Raw genomic sequence first — 19798 nt, forward strand, 5'->3', positions numbered from 1 at the left:
AAAATGCCTGCTCTCCTTGAGCTCGTAGTCTAGTGGTGGGAGACAAAGAATAAATACGTAGATGACATTGTGTATTAGACGGTGATGAATGCTGTGGAGGTAAAAACACATGGGAAAGGGGAGAGGCAAAGGCTTTGCCATTTTAAGTAAAGCCTCGCTGAGAAGATGAAATTTCAGAAAAGACTTGAAGGAGGTAAGGGAGGTAGCAATGGAGATGTCTGTGGAAAGAAGGTTGTGGGATAAGGAAATAGCCCAGGAAAGATTCTAAGGTGGGAACATATGTGATGTGATTAAGGAGCAGTTAGGAGGCCAGTGTGGCTGGAACAGAGTGAGTAAGAGGAGGAGTAAGAGGAGATACGCACAGAGAGGTAGGCTGGGGTTAGATCAGGCGGGGCTCTGTAGGCCTTCTTATATACTGAGTGAGATGGGAAGTCATGGAAGGGTAACTTGCCCAGGATCACCCAAGCTAAAAACTGGCACTAGGCATTCTGTCTCAAAAGCCTGTGCTCTGCACTGACAGGGATATACACATAGACCAGTGGAAAAAAGAACCTAGAAATAGACTCATACAAATCTGCCCAGCTGAGTTTTGACAAAGGTACAAAGCAATTCAATGGAGGAAGGATAGTCTTTCCAACAAATGGTAGTAGGGCAATTGGACAACCATAGGCAAAAAATAAACCCCAACCTTATACAAAAATGAGCTCAGAATGGATTACAGACTTAAACGTAAAACATAAAATTATAAAACTCTTAGAAAAAAATGGGAGAACATCTTTTGGACCTAGGGCTAGGCAAAGAGTTTTTAGGCTTAACTTGAAAAGCACAGTCCATAAAAGTAAAAATTGATAAATTGGACCTCATCAAAATTAAACATTTTGCTCTGTGAAAGACATGTTTGACTCACACAAAAAGACATGGATGTTCATAGCAGCCTAAAACTGGAAACAATCCAGATGTCCTTCATCAGGTGAATGGTTAAACAAACTGGTACATCCGTACCATCAGATACTTACTATTCAGCAATATAAAGAATGAACTCTTGATATATGCAACAACTCGGATGAATCCCCAGGGAATTTGCTGAGTGAAAAAAACCAATTCCAAAAGGTTATATACTATATGATTCCACTTTTATAAAATTCTTGAAATAACAAAACTGTAGACATGGAGAACAGATTTATGGTTGCCAGGGATTAGGGATGAAGGGAGGGAAGTAGGTGAGTGTGGTTATAAAGGGACAACACAAGGAATTCCTTGTGGTGATTGAACAGTGCTGTGTCTTGCCTGAGGCTGTGGATACATGAATCTCCACATGCGATAAAATTGCATTAGAACTACACACACACACAAATGAGTTCATGTAAAACTGGTGAAATCTGAATAAGCTCTGTGGATTGTATCAGTGTCCGTTGACTGGTTTCGATATTATACTGGTAGTTAGGATGCCAACATTGGCAGAGGTGGGGTAAAGGATGCACAAGACCTCCCTGCAGCTTCCTGTGAATTACTTCAAAATAGAAATTTCAAAACAAACAAAAAACCTTAGAAGAAACCATCAGAGATTCTAAACAATAAACTTATAGAGTATTCAATCCTAAAATTTTGAAGACCTCCACTATGTCAGTTTAAAAAAACAAAAACACCTTAACAGATTTACTAGCATTCATACCTAAAAAAAATCAGTTCCTCAAGAGAAGATCAGAACTACTTATGATCTTATGACATTAATAATGGGATATTCAAGGTGACAATTAGTCCAATACTGTTATTTTACAGATGGGGAAAATGAGGCTCAGAGACAGGAGGCTACTTGCCCAAGGTCATATAGCAAAGAAGAATGGTGGAAATAAAATCCTCTTGGTTCGCGGTTTCAGTGAGGATGATAAGAGGCTCAGCAGAGGAAACAAGGTCAAGTGCCTCCCCCTCTGTGAGCCTTTCTCCCTTAAACTCTGTAAAATGTCTGGTTTGAGTATGTAAAGTGCCTAGCCCAGTGCCTGGCACCTAATTGGTACTTATAAACTGTAATTTCCCTACCGCCTTTTTTGAGAGAGGGGCCCCCATGCCTTCATTCAAAGCCAGAGGGAAAGAGACAAAGACTGCAGCCACAGCAGGGAGTCACCCTCACCTTCCTTCCAGCGCCCCCTGATTTCTAGACCTCTAGTAGGGATTGATCCTGGTTATGTCCTGGGGGTAAGGTTGAAGGTCACCATGGAGATGCCTGGGGGGATGGGGACGACATTTCTGTTTCTATGGTGACAGCCTGAGAAGCAGGATGTGATTTGGAAGAAAGGTTGGGGAGCATGGAGTTCTTTCCATGGAGATGGGGAGGGGGCTCTCTGAGTCTCACCTAGGGGTGGAGGTAGGGGAATTAGAGAAGTGAAGACACTCATCTCCATGGCAACAGATGGGGAAGGGGTGGAGTCACCTAGGGAACAGCGGGAGGTGAAGCTTTCTATCTGTGATGCTAGAAGGCTGCTAGGGGTATTGCTTAGAGCTATTTAAATGTTATAAGTGGTCCTCCATGTACCACCTAAATTCATCTCTCATATCACCAGTATGCCTCCACATTTTGGAAAGACTGACCAGTATACCTACTGTAGTCTCTGTCAGAGCTACTGTGGGGCGCAGTTAAGACATTATCTAAGTTCTTTGGAAATAAGTGCTATACAAATGGGCATGCAGTAGTAGCTCCTGCTTGCCTTGCGATCCACAAGGGCAGGGGTTTTGTCTGTCTCATTCACTCCAGCGCCTAGAACGGTGTCTTGCACATAGCAGGCATTCAGTAAATACATGTTGAATGAATTAATTACCTACCTCTTGTTGCTTCCAACTGTAAGTTCCAATAATAGTGAAATGCTTCAAGTTCCCTACATATCCTATCACCATTCAAGACTCAGTTTTGGCATCATCACCTTTGAATGTATCACTAGAAAATCATATACCACTTTACATTGACTTGTTGTCTGTCTCCCTCACCTGGCAGTTAGAGCTTCGGGAGCAAAGACTATGCATCTTTATATCCCAGCAGCTAGCACAGTGGCTGGCACATAATAGGTCCTTAATAAATATTGAATTAAACCAAATGCCTCCCTATTGCTTACAGCACATCAAGTCTACCCACTTCTGGCTGACTCCACATCCTCCATAATGTGGGCCAGCCTACTGATTCAGCCTTGCTTCCTTCTACTTTTTAGCACAATCTGTTACATGTTCATTTCCCCTTTCGTTCTTCACTAGGTCTGTAACTTCCCCCCTCTTTTGTAGTATAGTATAGTGGTTAAAAGCATGGGCTCTGGAATAGGATCTGGATTCAAAGGAGTTGGGTTCAAATCCTGTGGTAAGGAAACACTAAAGGGCCAGTTACTTTAACCTCTCTGAGCCACAATTTCCTCATCTGTAAAATAAGGATATAACAACACCTATTTCTTACGGCAGTTGTAGAGAGTCATTGAGAAAATGCATATAAAATACTTACCACATGGGCTTCCCTGGTGGCACAGTGGCTGGGAGTCCGCCTGCCGATGCAGGGGACGCGGGTTCGTGCCCCGGTCCAGGAGGATCCCACATGCCGCGGAGCGGCTGGGCCCGTGGGCCATGGCCACTGGCCCTGCGCGTCCGGAGCCTGTGCTCCGCGGCAGGGGGGGCCATGGCAGTGGGTAGGCCCGCGTACCGCAAAAAAAAACCAAAATACTTAGCACAGTCATCTGGCAGGAAATGAGCACTCAGAGAAGGTAAGGTATTATTGTTTTGTAATTCATTTAACATTGAGTCCCTACCTAATGACCCCACAGCGTAAGGTGCTGTGCTGAGGTAAACAAAGTCGAACAAGACACTCTTCCTGACCTCAAGGAGCTCTCAGGCTACTGAGAGACAGCTGTGGATAAAGAAAACCATAGTCCAGTACTGTCATAAGGAGATGAATAAAGTGCTGTAAGAGCTAAGAGGAGGGCACCTCACCTGCAGGTAAACGATCAGGAAATGCTTCCTGGAGGAAGTGATCCTTCAGCTAAGTTGTCAGTACTAAATATAAATTTGCCAGGCAGACAAGGGAGAGAAGGACATTGCAGGCAGAAGGCACGACCCATGTAAATGCATGAAGGCCTAAGAGGACATGATAGTTTGGAGAACTAGGAGAGTCCGCTAAAGGTGGAGCTTAGGATCCATGGGTGAACAGAATGAAAAGGATGTCAGCAGCAGGTCAGAAAGGATCAGAAAGTCAGGTATGGAGTTTGACCTTTAACAGAATGCCCCCCTCAGGGCTAAAGTTATTCCCTCCATTCTTACCAAATTCCTATTTGATTATTTGTTCACTGGTCTTTCCCATTGAACTGTGGGCCCCTTAAGGGCTCAAACCCAGTGTCTTGTTCTTTGAATTTCCAGTGCCTAGAATTTAGGTAGCACATAACTAATGTGGAAAGGAAGGGACTTCTGCAAGGGCACACAGCTACTCAGTAGCAGAGGTAGGACTCAAATATCAGTCTCCAGAGTGTTTTTAACTGTTTTACCACACTCCTCAGAGTTGGATATAAAAGTAGGAATTTAAATCTTTCATTTAATTCAGTCTTCACTGTACTGGAGTTTTTCCTTTCGTGGCTTAATGAACTTCTTGCTACTAGTCAGGCAAATTCAAATCTCAGAAATACTTAGTGAAGATAGTTTGAACACTGGGGATTAAGTCATTACTCCATATATAATTTTTGGCAAGTTACAGCCTGCTCTTGGCTTTACACTGTGCACAATTTGATCTCATCTAGTGTTACTGCTGGCATTACAGGTACAAATAACAGTAGAACATTACTCACTCAAGACAAAACAGCAGTAGACCAAAGAAGGTCTAAATTGCCAAGCGCCTCAATTCGGACAGGCAGGAAAAGGTCTACTATACCATTTCTCTCATGACTCACAAAATTTATCTAAGAGAACAAATCTGTGTTGATCCAAACATGACAAATGAACATCCATCATTTCGATCGGGGAGTCACAACAGGAAATACTTGAAAGGTCATCTCATTTCTATAGCTATGCACAGATTACTTAAAATGCTTTCTACTCTTTTCCTGGACTTCAGTTTCTCCCCATTCCGACTCACTCTATGTACTGTTGACCAGTTAGTCATCCTAGCTCTGCGACTTTGGGCAAGTTACCTAACTTCTCAGGGTCTCAGTTCCTTCATCTGCTAAATGAGGGGGCTGTGCTAGATTAGTGCTTTTTATACTGTGTTACTTAGAGCCCTCGAGTCCCTCAGAAGTGCTTTGGTGCCTTGGGTGCCACTGCACAGGTTGGGGAAAAGATGGGCTGAGTTGGCAGGCTTCTGTGTATCTACTTCAAACACAGCAGCCCTTTTAAAAACTATGGGCCTGTCTAAAATTTGGTTTGGAAAAAGAGTTCTGCTATTACAAAAAGTTTAAGTGACATTATACTTACAAGATTTCTAAGGGCCCTTCTGGTTCCCCTAAACTAGGATTTTTTAAAAAATCTCTCATACACAACTGGGATTTAATGTGATAAAGTGTTTACACACAGAAACACAATAAATGACTCATTTTTATTATTACTTTTTTCTAACCACTTTTTAATCTTGGTATTATCTCAATAAGATGCAATTCAATATTTAAAATGATGATGTGAATATATGATATGCATTCTGAAAGTAACTGGTGATTCTCATGAGGACTGTCATTTTGAAAGCCATAGAAAAATGGCTTACAAAGTTCAAGACCAGATTCAAATTCTGCATATTTTTTTTTCTCTTAGGCAACAGTAAAGCTATGTCTTAATCCAAGCAAATGTGCAGGAACAAATTATCTTTAGTCTCACAATTACTGTTTCTAAGTCTCCTTCACAAGTACTATCTTTCTTCTTTGTATTCTTGGCCAAGGCTGACCCTGAAAGTTCAGTTTACAAGACTCATTAGAAGCACCAGACAAATCAAATTGGTGATTCACCAGAGCTTCCTTTCCTCCTCAGCTTCTAAAGCAGGTTGCAAGGGAAGGCGTATTAGAATCACCTGGGAAGCTTTTTCAACCCACACTTATGCCCCACTCTCCTCTCCTTCTTGCCAAGCACTGGTTTAGCTTGGGGCTTCATTCTGTCCCACATGAAAGGCCTCTCCATCTTTTTAAATCCTACTCAATTTAAGATAGATGGAGTAAAAACAATTGAACTTAGAAGACACTGGCTTTGTCACAAATCGCTGGGCAAGTCACTTATCTGATCTCAGGTTTTTTTCCTCTGATTTTTGAGATCCTCTTCCAACTTTGAAATTCTGTGACTGCATGTCATGTCTAAGAAGCTTTCTGACTACTAACATAAAATGACTTGTCATTTCTTGGGTTTCCAGAAACCTATGCAGTACAACATATCCCCTAGTTATATACTGTCCTATATTGCCCTCTAGTTGTTTTTACATGAAAAATTTTTTCTTCTCAATGATAGTGTAAACTACATTTAGTTTAAAAGCTTATTTTCCAGGGCAGGCAACATGCATTTTACTTAAATTAAATCTCCTAGGACAACTCGGGGTGTGTCCTATGGTAATCAGTACATATTTATATTGATTTGTTCAAAGCAATGAGGTCCCTTCTTTCAAAGTCCTGGAATTATATTTTTACATCAGCGCTGTACAGTAGCTGTTAGCCACAAACGTGAACCTAATATGTAATTCTAAGTTTTCTAGTAGGCACATTATAAAAGTGAAAAGACACAAGTGAAATTAATTTTAATAATATGTTTAACCCAATATATACAAAACATTAGCATTTCAACATGTAGTCAGTGTAAAAATTATTGAGATGTTTTACATTATTTTTTCGTAATAAGTTCTCAAAATCCGGTGTATATTTTACATTGAAAGCACATCTCAATTCAAAATAGCCACGTTCAAGTGCTCAATAGCCCCATGTGGCAAGTGGCTACCGTGTTGAACAGCGCAGTTCTGCGTAATTGAGCTGCTTTCCAAACCGATCACTTATTTTTCTATTCATATAATGACACTGGGCACTTAATAAGTACCAGGCACTGGGCTAGCCGGAGAGGTGCAAAAATTAATCAGACTCATAGTGGTAAGGGAGACAGATTTGTAAGTCACTAGCTGTAATACAATGTGGTAGGTGTTCTGATAGAGATGCACAGAAAATTTTCATTTGGCGGGGGAGGCTCAAGGAAGCTTTCACAGAGGAAGTGTGTGTGTGTGTGTGTGTATAGGAGGGGTAACAGTAACTTTTGAATGTGTGTGTGTGTGTAAAAGGGGTTGGTAACAGTAACTTTTAAATGTGTGTGTGTGTGTAAAAGGGGTTGGTAACAGTAACTTTTAAATGTGTGTGTAGGAGGGGTGAAGCGACGGGAAAGAGAGCAGGCGAGGATTGGCTGGGAGGAACCCAGAGCTCCAGCTGCTGGGTGTACGGAAGCCGGAGGGGGGCGCTACTTGCACGACCCTGGCCGCCCCAGCCCTTCAGGCAAGGGACTGCCTTGCGAGGTAAGGCGCACGCCTGGCCGACTCCGTGGGCGCGCCCGCGCCTACCCTCTCGCGCCCGCCCTAGCTCCGAATTCAGCCTCGTCACACCCGCGCTTCAGAGCCTACGGCACTGCCCAGACCCGGATCGGCGACGAGTAGCCACGCGAAAAGCAGCACCTAGGGTTTGCTTGTTTGCGCGTTGTGTGTCTGTAACAGATGCCTACTACCGATAATAGGCAGCCTGGAAAAATGAGTCTATGGAAACAGTTGCTCGGTTTAGCTAACAGCCGCTTCTGGCAGTTGTCCGACGCTTAGTTAACAGTGGAGCCGCTGGACCGATGCTGCGCCCCTTCCGGTTTCGTTGCTGGCAGCCCAGCCCATCTGTCCCAGGGCCGGAAGTGAGCTCTTCCCGTGTTCGTCCCTTCCCCAAGATGGCAACAGCCGGAGACGAGTTACTGCTGCCGCGGCTCCCCGAGCTGTTCGAAACCAGCAAGCAGCTTCTGGACGAAGTGGAAGTCGCGACTGAACCCACCGGCTCCCGGATTATCCAAGATAAGGTGTTCAAGGGACTGGACCTCCTGAAGAAGGCTGCCGAAATGTTACTGGAGCTCGACTTGTTCAGGTATGGCGAGAGGGTAGTATGACTGAGAACGTAGGTAATAACAGTTACCAATGGCGGAACCATTGATCCTGGGTGCAGGAGACCTTTAAAACCCGGAGCCTTTCTTTCCTACCTCCCACTGCGACCTTGTGTACATTGTTTACATTCTCCACCTCTCTTCCGAGATACTTAGTATCACACGATTGTGCTCCCTAGTGTTGGCTATTTGCATAGGCATTGGGTGTGAGCGCACAGCCACTGTCAGTGAAGAAAACTGGCAGCTGTTCCCGGTGCCTCCTCCCTTTGTCCCACCCACACCCCAGCCCTTCCCTCCCCCAGGAAGCCAGGGCCACAGTTTGAATGCCCAGCCAGACTTCACAGCCTCCTCTTTGCTCTTTCCAGCCGAAATGAAGATTTGGAAGAGATTGCTTCCACCGATCTGAAGTACCTGATGGTGCCAGCATTTCAAGGAGCATTCGCCATGAAACAAGTCAACCCCAGCAAGCGTCTAGATCATTTGCAGTGGGCTCGAGAACACTTTTTAAACTACTTAACTCAGTGCCGATACTATCATGTGGCAGAGTTTGAGCTGCCCAAAACCAAGGCCAACTCTGCTGAAAATAACACTGCTGATTCCTCCATGGCCTATCCTAGCCTCGTTGCTATGGCATCTCAGAGACAGGCTAAAATAGAGAGGTGGGTCATTTGAAGACTGCCCAATGGCAGTGCTGTTGGCGGGGAGGGGTGCATGTTTTTTTTTTCTGGGGGGGTGGGAAAAAAATGGTGTGTGTCACTCTTTGGGTTCGTATTTAGCATAGGCCCTGGTGATAGAAAACTCCTGAGTTTTTCAAGAAGCCTCTGCCTTGGTTGAAATGACTATACCTAACTGTCAGACCCCTAGCACCTTATGGTTGCCAGCAACAGCAATGTAGTTTAGCAGAGTGTCTCCCAGTCTCTCCCACATCACAGCATAGCAATACTCACATGGTACAGTGAGATAAGTATCTCTGAAGGGCACAAATATCTTGTAGCTATAGTCCATTTATGGTCAATTGATTGAGAAACTCTGTTCTAACAATATTGGATCAGGTGTATAACATCCTGAACTAATCTTAGTACTGGCATAGCTTCATTATGTGACCTTGAACACCTTGCTTACTCTCTTAGTTTAGTTTTTTAAAAAGAGTGCTCACAGTGTTTAGGAGCTATGCTAGGCACCGGGGATTCAAACTGAGTATGGGCGTTTGTATGGATATGGGTGGTGTCTGCCTTGGAGGAGCATACAGTGTGGTGAGGAAAAGAGGCATAGAAACAGTATAAATTATAAAATGATGTGATAGGGAAATGTACAAGGTATCGGGAGAGCAGACAGGAGGGGCACCTAACCAAAGAGGGAGCAGGAGAGACCAGAAGGCTCCCTGGACGAGGTGACTCCTGTGATGAGTTGTTTAAGGATGCATAGGAGTATCATCTAGAGGAAGAGGAAAGGAGGGCCAGCAGAGATAATAGCATTAGTAAAGCTACAGGGACATTGAAGACCACAGTGCTGGGGTGGGGAACAACCGTAAGCAATTAGGTGATGCTAGAACACAAAGTGGGTGGTGAAGAAGGGGAAAGAATGATGCTGAAGAATGTTGTAGGGTTCAGACCAAGGAGAGCTTGGGGTGTGAGGAAGGTGAAAGAACGACCTTGTTCCTGAGAACTTGGGAAGGGGGTTTGAATCCCAGCTCCAAAATTTAATCTTTCTGATTTTGGGTAGGTTGCTTAATCCCTCAGTGCCTTAATTTCCCCAGATGGCAAATTGGATAATCATAGGTCCTATAAAATAGAAGAGAAATGCATAAAAAGCTCTTACCACATTGTCTGATACAGTAAGCACTCAAAGTCAGCTATTGTCGTATTTTTGTAGCTGAGTACAGGTCGTGGAATGAGAGACCTGGGTTTGAGACCCAGCTTTACTTATAAGCCATTGGATTTTGGGTAACTTGTGTAACCTGTCTGAGCCTCAGGTTTCCTCATATGTGAAGTCTAAGTAACAGTGGTACCTATCTCATAGGGTTAAGAGGCATTAATAAAATAAACCACATAAAACAGCTAGCACAGTATCTGTTACATAGTAAATATTCTATAAATGTTACCTATTATTAGGCCATGCTAAAGAGCCTGAGATTTGTTTGGTGACTAGGGATCCACTGGAGGTTTTTTTTTTTCCTTGAAGAGTCGGAAGGTCATATTTGCATTTTAACTAGCATACTCTAGCAGCAGTTAGGAAGCATTCTGAGGGAGAAATTAGATCCAGTTAGGTCACAGAGGTGATGAAACTTTACTACTGCAATGGCAGAAGGGATGGAGGGGATATATTTATTTATAGGGTTGAATCTGCAGAAAACGATCAGTTGGTTGTGACAGGTAGGGTAGAATGAAGCAGCAAGGAAGATGTCCATGTTTCTGATGTAGGTGGGTGGCTGTGGAACTCATTGAGATGGGGGAATAGAAGAGGAAGAACAGATAGGGGAGAGTATGAATTGTATATTGAGACATGTTGCATTTAAGGTGCCTGGGAGACATCCAAGTCAAGGTATCTGTAGCATGAAGCTCAGTGGAGAGGCCTGGTCTAGAGAGCTGTAAACTGATTGATTCATTTAGCATATTTATTGAGCCTTTACTGTGTGCTGAGTAATGGAGACCCAGACAAAGTCCGTGCCCTCATGCAGCTCTTGTTTTGGTGGAGGAGACAGACAGTAAGCTAGTAAATAAAAATGTGATTTTAGGTGGTAAGGGCTTTAAAGAATAATAAAGTATGGTTAAGAGCTGGTGAGTGACAGAGAATGATTTTTGAGGAAATGGGATAGACTGATATGAAGTGGAATTCAGTATCATGTCCTTTGTGAGAAGGTAGGGGCAGCCCGTTGGCATATAACAAATAGTTTAAACAGTGAATTTGGTATCCAAATAATCGTAATATATCCAAAAAAAAAAAAAAGACTGTAAATGCACTAGAGAGATACAAATGGTGTTGTGGACAAAGACCAGGGAGTGATCACATCTGGTTGGAGGGTTAAGGAAAAGGTTTCCGAATGTAGTAGCATTTGAGGTGAGACTAGAAGGATGCAAATTAAAAATGCAAATTACAGGTTAGCCTGAATGTAAAAGTAATAATACTCATTGTAGAAAGTTGGAAAACAGAACATTTTTTAAATTAAAAATAAGTCTTCATCCTAGCACTCAGATGAGCTTTGTTAACTATCTGATGTATTTCCTTCCAGATACATAGTTATTTTAGTTAATAAATTTGGAAGAATACCATAAATATAGTTTTTTATCCTTTTTTTTAAACCTAACATCCTGATTTCCCCATGTCTTTTGAAGCCATGGTATTTAATGGTTAAATAGTATTTCAGCTTACAGTCATATCATAATTATTTAAACTAATCTTTTATTGTCAAATGCTTAGCCTGTTTATGGGTTGATTTTTTATTTGCTATTCTAAGTAATGTTATGAGGAAACATAACTGCATCTGTCACTGTTCCTGTAGGACAGATTTCTAGAAGGACCAGTGCCTAAATCAAAAGGTTTGAATATTTTGACTCTTGATGGTAATTATATTGCTTTCCACAATAACAAAGTTTCAAAGTATGTCCCACTGCAATAGTACTGAATGGCAACACTTAGAAAATCCAGATGGGCAAGCAGGAAGGATACCTCATTGTTTTGATTTGCATTTCTTTGGTTAGAAAGCTTGATCTTTTTTTTTTTTTTCTGTATGCGGGCCTCTCACTGTTGTGGCCTCTCCCGTTGCGGAGCACAGGCTCCAGACGCACAGGCTCAGCGGCCATGGCTCACGGGCCCAGCCGCTCCGCGGCATGTGGGATCTTCCCGGACCGGGGCACGAACCCGCGTCCCCTGCATCAGCAGGCGGACTCTCAACCACTGCGCCACCAGGGGAGCCCAGAAAGCTTGATCTTTGAATTTTTTTTTTTTTATGCCTGACAGACGGGATACCAACACTATCTTTTCGCTAATGGCTCCCATATTTATATCACTAACCCAGACCTCTCCTGACTTTGAACACCATACGTGGATGTTTCACAGACATCTCAAACTTAACATGCCCTAAATTGAACTGCTGGCTTTTTAATCCCCCAATGTGCCCCCACACTCATGTCTTTACCATCTCAATAAACAGACCACCACTCACCCAGGTTTTAAGCTAGAAACCTAGGAGTTAGCTTCAGTTCCTCTCTTCTGAATTGCCACATCCAGTCCATCAACAAGGCCTGCCATTTCTAGCTACAAAATGTACCTTATGTCCTTCTGTTTCTCTCTTTCTCCACTATCATACCTTCATCTAGGCCACCAGCATCTCTCACCTGAAATATCCAAGCCATTAACTATAAAGACCTGGATGATCTGGCATCTGCCTCTCTCCAATCTCGTCATATATCACACTCCCCTTGTTCACTAGACTGCTGCCATAATAGCCTTCTTTCAGTTCCGAACAGATCCAGTTCTTTCTTTCTACAGAGTCTTTGTACATGTTGTTCTCTTTGCATGGAATGCTCTTCATTTATCTGTCTTTCTGGGTTTTGTCTTTCTCCCCTACTAGAATGTATACTCCATGAGAGCAGTAGCCATTTCTCTCTTGTTCTCTGTGTGGTATGTCTAGCACAGGGCTTGGTATATAGAAGGTGCTCAAAAAATATTTATTCTTGACAAGCAGGGGGGAGCAACATGAGCAAGAGCCCAAGGCAGGGTAGTTGGAGGTATGTACAGGAAATGGAGAATAGTCTGATTTGGCAGAAGGTAAGAGTAGTATGGTTGGAGGACTGTAAGGAAGTGATGTGTATGGAACATTGAAAAGGAAGAGAGGGGCAGAAAGACAAGTTAACGTGTTATAATAGTACTTCAACTGGGAAGAAGTGATAAAAATGAAGTTACAACTATCAGAGATATTACTTTTGCAAGAAGCATTTATATGATTAGAAAACAAATTGTTCAAATCCTTATTTAATTTCTGTAAGTCCTCCATCCCCCACCTCATGACTTTACACAGTGAGGCCATCCGACATAAAACACCTAAATGGTATGTCCTCTCTCTCCCTCAAAACCTGTTTCTTCACATATCTTCTCTACTCTAATTCCCATCTTTGAGGCGTAAGTGTAAGTCTTGATTAACTGTACCTACATTCTTTTTTTTTTTGCAATACGCGGGCCTCTCACTGTTGTGGCCTCTCCGGTTGCGGAGCACAGGCTCCGGACGCGCAGGCTCAGTGGCAATGGCTCACGGGCCCAGCCGCTCCGCGGCATGTGGGATCTTCCTGGACCGGGGCACGAACCCGTGTCCCCTGCATCGGCAGGCAGACTCTCAACCACTGCGCCACCTGGGAAGCCCTGTACCTACATTCTTTTGACAGAAATGGAGAAGTAGAAGCTGGGTAAGTAATGAGTCTAGTTTTAGATTTACTGAATTTAGGTCCTAAAGTGACAACTGGACAGCCATGTCCATAGACAGATGGAAACGTGTAACTAAAACTTATCAGGCTGTTTTGCTGCTAGTGGTAAAAATTCAGGAGTGTTGCTGGGTGTGGATAGTTTGCCAAGAAAAAACATGTAGAGAGAAAAAAAAGCCAAGGATAAAACCTTGGGGCAAATTAAGGGAGAAGGAAGAGGAAAGAAAGAACAGAGGTAAGAGACTCAACAAGGTACAGGTAAAAGTACTTATAGAAAGAAGCCTGGGGAAGAGAGAGGACAAATGTCATGTCCTCTATGAAGCTTCTCTCTACCTGTCTCCCCTCCCAGATATTGTAGCACTTAGTTTATGTTACTTATCAGGCCATAACAATCTGTTATGTTCTAGACTTGGAACTTCTAAAGGTCAGAGACCTTGACTAATTATATCCTTAATATCCTAATTATATCATCATATCCTTGGTACCCAACCAGTAATTGGATCATAGTAGATACTTGAGGTATCTTTGGGAAGGACAGATAGAGTGGTCATCAGAAAGATGGAAACAATATGGTATAGCAGAAAAAGCCTGGGCTTTGGAGTCAGACCTGGGGTGACCAGTCCAATTTCTGCCACCTAGTAGATGGGGCATCATCTAGCCCCCCTTAACCTCAATTTTTCCCATCAGATAACAATATATTGCTGCTTACAAAGCACTTTCGTGAGTATTGTTCATTTGGTCCTCTTAACAGCCCCATGAAGCAGATATTATCCCATTTTAGAAATAAGGAAATGGGCTCTGAGTACTGACTTGTCCAAAGTTACATGGCTGGTAAGTGGCCAGGCTTTAAACTTAGGTCTTCAAATTCCCAGTTCTAGTGCTGTTTAGAAAAGAGAGAAGAGTGGTCATTTGAAAAGGCAGAACATGGATTGAGGGAAGGTGTTTCTAGGATAGGGGAAAGGCACCAGTAGGGTGAAAAATTGTAACTGCTAATGACAGGGAGGATGATTGATTGAGTGAGGCTTGGAAGAGTGTGGGTGGAGACAGGATTGATAGCCAAAGTGGAATGGTAAAGACAACATAAGCTCCTTAAAGGCAAGAGGAGAGGAGGAAAGGTGAAGCTATAGAGATTTTAAGGTAAAAAGGGAAATTGAATTTCTACATTGGCTGGCCATCTGGTGAGCATGATGTTGGCATGGATCCACAAAAGATGAGCAAAAAGATAGCTGAACAAGAGTGACCGTTCCGCTGAAGTTTGATCATATGAATTTGTAGTTGACTCATCTGACACAAATTTGTAGTTCGTTACCTCTCTTCAGCAGCTTGGGAACAGAAAAGGGGAATGAATGATGAAAGTGGCCCAGAGTCAGAAGGGTGACAAGCACTGGGGGATTCTAGGGTGATAGGGAGTGTTTGCATGCAACAGCTCACCATAGGAAATCTAGAACAGTGACAAAGGTCTAGGACAGTGGTTTACAATCTGTTCCTTCGAGCCCTAAGATTTTACCACAGTGCCTGGGTAGGGGGCATGTTGGGAGCCCTCCTCTGATTTAACCAAGGCGGATTTTATCTTTTATTACTTTCTGGAGTTCCAAATAAGCTCTCATAAGAAGAAAGGGTTCTTCTGCTAAGACAGAAAGGTTTAAAAAATACTGGCCTCAAAGAATAGGAGTTCAGGAACTTAGAAGTCCCAAAGATGACTAGGAGCAAAGTCATAGAAGCAAAGGAAGTAGAGAAGAAGGAAAGACCAGAGAGTGTGACTAGACCACATGCATGCAGAGGATGGGAAAGGAAGCACAGGAACCAAGTGGCACCAGAGTTAAATGTTCTCAAGTGATATCTGTAATAGCATTCATGAACTAGGAATTGACCTGTGTAGTGTTTTACTCAGAAGGCCACCTATGATGGTGCTGTGACAGTTCTTTGTAACATTACATAAAGTGCCCACTTGTTGATTAAAAGGAGCAGAAGAGCCTAAAAGTTTTTATAATAAAGAATGTTTCCAGAGTGGAGGTTCTTGACTTTTTGTGGGTCATGGACCTCCTTAACCTCTCCCCAGTAAAAATAAAGAAGAAGAAACATACATGTAGAATTCTATACAAAATTTGGGGGAGTTCAAGAACACCCCTCCCTCCAAACTCTGTCCATGGACCTCAGGTTAAGAACTTCAGATTTGGGTGAACACCCACAGAGGAGCATCTGATTCTGGAGGTCTAGAGTGGGGTTCCAGACATAGATATTTCAAGATACTTTTCTTGGGAGTTGTGGAGTTTTCCCTTGATTCCTCTCTTTGCCTCAAGACCTTACATCCAATAAACCAACAAATACTGTTATATTTTAATTATGTCCACATCTCACCACCTCCCTATTTCAAGTCGCTGTCTCTCGCCTGGATTGTGGCAATATCCTCTTAATTGATTTTCCTGCTCCACCCTTGCCTCCCACCACCCCCCACAGTCTACACACAACAGAGTAGTCCATTAAAAAAAAGTTCATTTCATGTATTCTATTTTTAAAGCTTCCAGTGGCTTTCTCTTCTCAAAATATCATGACATTTGATATTTCGTGTATTCTTGGCCTACAGGATTCTACAAATTATGGCCCTGGCTATCTCTCTGACCTCACTTCCTATTATTCTTCATGCCATGCCAGCCACACTGACCTCCTTGCTATTTCTCAAACATGTCAGGCCAGCACTCTCCCACCCCAGGACCTTCATATTTGCTTTTCCCCCTTAGAACACTGTTTCGGATACCGGCATGGCTTCCATCCTTATTTCCTTGAAGTCTGTGCTCAAATGTCATCTCTTCAAAGAAGTCTCTCCTGATCACCCGTACTTTCACACCATCACTCTATCCACTTTACCTTGCTTTTTTGCTTCTTCAGAGCACTTCACCACCACCTGACTCATCTATTTCTTTTTGTCTGTCTTCTCACACTAGAATGAAAGCTTCAGGAGAGCAAGGACTTTCTTGTATGCACTGTTGTGTCTCAAGCACTGAGAACAGTACCTGTCACACAATAGGTACTCGGTAAATAGTTGTCCAATGAGTGATAGATGACATACTAGAATGCATCTTGAAAAGGGCAGGCAGGGTAGATATGAGTCTTCAAATTATACTAGGATGAGTTAGAGGAGCTGGAAATGTTTTGCCCAGAAGAAAAGAAGAGATGACCATTTTTTAGGCTATTTCACAAGGAATTCCTGCATCAATGGCAGGTAAATGACCCCTAAGATCCTATGACTATTTGAAGCTGTAATTCCCAAGTGGACATTGTATATACTAAGCACCCAACCTAGTAAAGGTTGATGTCATAGAATTACTAAGGCACTCCCATCTCAAAATACGATGGGAAGAGTTGCTCATATCAGGTTATTTCGATTTTTTTCTGGTTTCAGGATGTATTTCTCAGCTTCTGCTGATCCCTTCCTTGCCTTGTAGTCTTGAGAGAACTGACTTGGTGGCAAATTCTGAGGTATAGAATCTGTATTTTTGCCTAAATGGAAATCGGTGTACCTGGTCATTTGTAAAGGTAAAATTGTATTGTGTCCTTCTTTTGAAGGAACACCTCTTTATTTTTAAGTTCATGGCTAATGCGTTTCTGTGGAACAGATACAAGCAGAAGAAGGCGGTGGAGCATAGGTTGTCTGCACTGAAATCTGCTGTGGAAAGTGGTCAAGCAGATGATGAGTGTGTTCGTGAATATTACCTCCTTCACCTTCGAAGGTGGATTGGTATCAGCTTAGAAGAGATTGAGAGCATTGACCAGGAGATAAAGATCTTGAGAGGAAAAGACTCTTCAAAAGAGGTAAGCCTGGTCACTGCCTATATCCCTAAAAAAGCTACTGTCAGAGATTTGGATCTTCTACAAGAGAGTAATCGAATTAAAATCCTTTTAAGTCTCCATAAAATCATTGTTCTTATTAAGATTAGTGGAGGAAGGCTGAAGGTTCACTAGGATAGCTTTCTTTCTAGTTTATAGTATTGTTCCCCAGTGCTTTCTAACCTGTAACACACTTCCAGTCTTTTGTAATTTTGTGACATGCCAGGAGGGAAGGAGGCTTCTCTGAAGTGAAAATTGGTTTGGGCTGTGAGCACTCATGACTCCTGAAAGAAGGCATAGGGAGGTGGGCCTTGAAAACCTGTGCTTGACTGTAATAAACAGGAAGAGGGATAGGATGGGAATGAAGAAGAAGAGTGTAACTGGAGAAGAGAGAGAAAAGAGTAAAAAGATAAAGCAAAAGACATGGAATGTGTTTAGGTTGGGGGAGAAACCAGGATTTAACATTACACAATGATACACCCTCACACCTTAGGTCACCCAAGTATGAAACACAGCAAGGACATCTCTGCACAAAATGTCGGGCATATTGGTAAAGAAAACTTGATGTAACCCCGCTTTGGCTGTCTCTGAAGATCATAACTGTGTTTTGGAGCTGCTACTTCAAAATATTAGGCTCTGCTGCCACTTATTTTTTGGTTCAGAATATAACATGAATTGAGTTGAATTTATCAGTTAGTCACAGGCATTTAAGTCCTCAGAGAAACCTCTTGCTAATTCGATTTGCACTAATTAGCCCAGGAGCTTTTGCCTCAGGGTAACATCAACCTAGTTTCTCTGTGTGAAGGGATCAAAGAATGAACAATTAGTATTCTAAAGCCTTAAGGCCCCTTGGGCATATCTAGATGAGTGGTTTTCAAGCATCATGAGGCTGGACTCCTCTGGATCCTCCCATCTCCTTAGTTTTTTGTTTTTATGCTCTCTCATTTGGTATTGGGATTGGCTCTGGAAGTGATGGAGTTTAGAACCAAGTGAACATTTTTCTTGGCCATAGTTTGTTTTGGTGTGCCCCCGGACAGCCAAGTTTCCTTGAAACATTTCTGTGCACCTATATATGAAAGATACTAACCCATTCTTCCCCCCTTGCATTTAGGAACATCCACTTCTAAAACACCCTAGGGAGCTCATGACAATTAATAGCAAAATTACGTTGGACAGGGTTTTAGCAGAAGGGTCTTCATAATTCAACTTTAGCACTGAAGGCCAGGCTAAGGAAAGGGGCTTCAAATTGAGCTCAAGGGTTTTAGATGGAACATGGAAGAAGGCTTTGGAATCTTCCTCTTTGGAGGGGAGTATTTTAAAGTCAGGTAATTTTTCACTTGTGGTGAAATGATTCCTGGGAGAGCTTTCTCTTGCTCCCTTTCCAGCAAGATACTTGGGCCACCTCAGGAGAGCTAACCAACCTCCACCATTAGTACTCTGCAAATATATCTTAGAGACTGATAAATAGGGCTTTTCAAGCACCTAAAGACATAAGAGCCTGCATAGTGGGATGGGCAGAATGACAAGTACACTTCTGATAATTAATTTCCTTTTTAGGCATCAACTTCTCACTCATCTCGTCAGGACAGGCCTCCGATGAAACCGTTTGTTCTCACTCGGAACATGGCCCAAGCCAAGTAGGTAGTATTAAAAAGTGGGTTGCCTTTGCAAGCCCCCTGCTTTTATGGTTCATTTACAGTGCATGAGTAACAGAAGGTAATGGCTTCACCTGGGGAGGCTGTTCTTGCATCAGAGGTATCTCCTCTGATACTTTCTCTGTCTGTCTTCATCAGACATTTCCCTCACAAACTTGAGCTTAAAAATAGGCTAGAAAGGAAACCAACAAAAATTAATTAATTAACTAATTAAAAACAGAAAGAAGAAAAGAATCTAAGGGAGAATTGTAGACCTTAAAATTGTTTCCCACTGTTTCCTTCAGCTGCAGTTCTCAAAAGGACATGTTTGCCTATCTAGGTTTTAATTCTGAGTTTTGGGATGCTTTTCCGTAGGGTGGCAGAAGAGTCTTCTTCCTCTGTGTATCTTTTATACCCTCCAAGTATAAATACTCCTTCCATCGTATCATCACTCCTCTGTGGGGCATTAGCCTCCAGGATTGCTTACTGGGAGATGATTCTGGGCTATTTATCTTCTCATGAAAGCTCTTGCCTTTAATTCTCCTTCCTGGATGCCTCATTTTACATATCGTAACAGGAGTTTTCACAAATCCTCAGAAGATAGCTGGGTAGGGGAGCAAGGATGAAACAGACACAGGCTTTATCACTAAAGAGAAGAGGCTTTTTAATAGAGCTCTTTATGTTTACTTTTCTAAATGCAGTGTGATTCTTGCAGAGTATTTGGAGCTGGTTATCCAAGTCTGGCATCTATGACAGTGAATGACTGGTATGAACAGCATCGGAAATTTGGAGCATTACCTGATCAGGGTATAGCCAAGAAAACATCAGGTA

At 42.6% G+C, this 19798-nt stretch overlaps 1 protein-coding gene across 2 annotated transcripts in view; it reads left to right on the forward strand.

Moving 5' to 3' along the window:
- Positions 1–7440: 7440 nt before the first annotated feature.
- IGBP1 (immunoglobulin binding protein 1) overlaps positions 7441–19798 on the forward strand; it is a 38566-nt gene continuing 26208 nt past the window's right edge. Inside the window, exons 1-5 of one of the 2 annotated variants that reach the window (XM_004275783.3) lie at positions 7441–8078; positions 8460–8753; positions 17123–17318; positions 18891–18970; positions 19683–19795. In XM_004275783.3, the coding sequence (XP_004275831.1) occupies positions 7795–8078; positions 8460–8753; positions 17123–17318; positions 18891–18970; positions 19683–19795 (967 nt within the window). In that variant the 5' untranslated portion in view covers positions 7441–7794. The remainder of the gene's footprint in view (positions 8079–8459; positions 8754–17122; positions 17319–18890; positions 18971–19682; positions 19796–19798) is intronic. The other variant, XM_049704626.1, reaches the window with a different exon arrangement.

The sequence above is a fragment of the Orcinus orca genome, chromosome X, assembly GCF_937001465.1.
Source record: "Orcinus orca chromosome X, mOrcOrc1.1, whole genome shotgun sequence".
NCBI classification, from domain to species: domain Eukaryota; kingdom Metazoa; phylum Chordata; class Mammalia; order Artiodactyla; family Delphinidae; genus Orcinus; species Orcinus orca.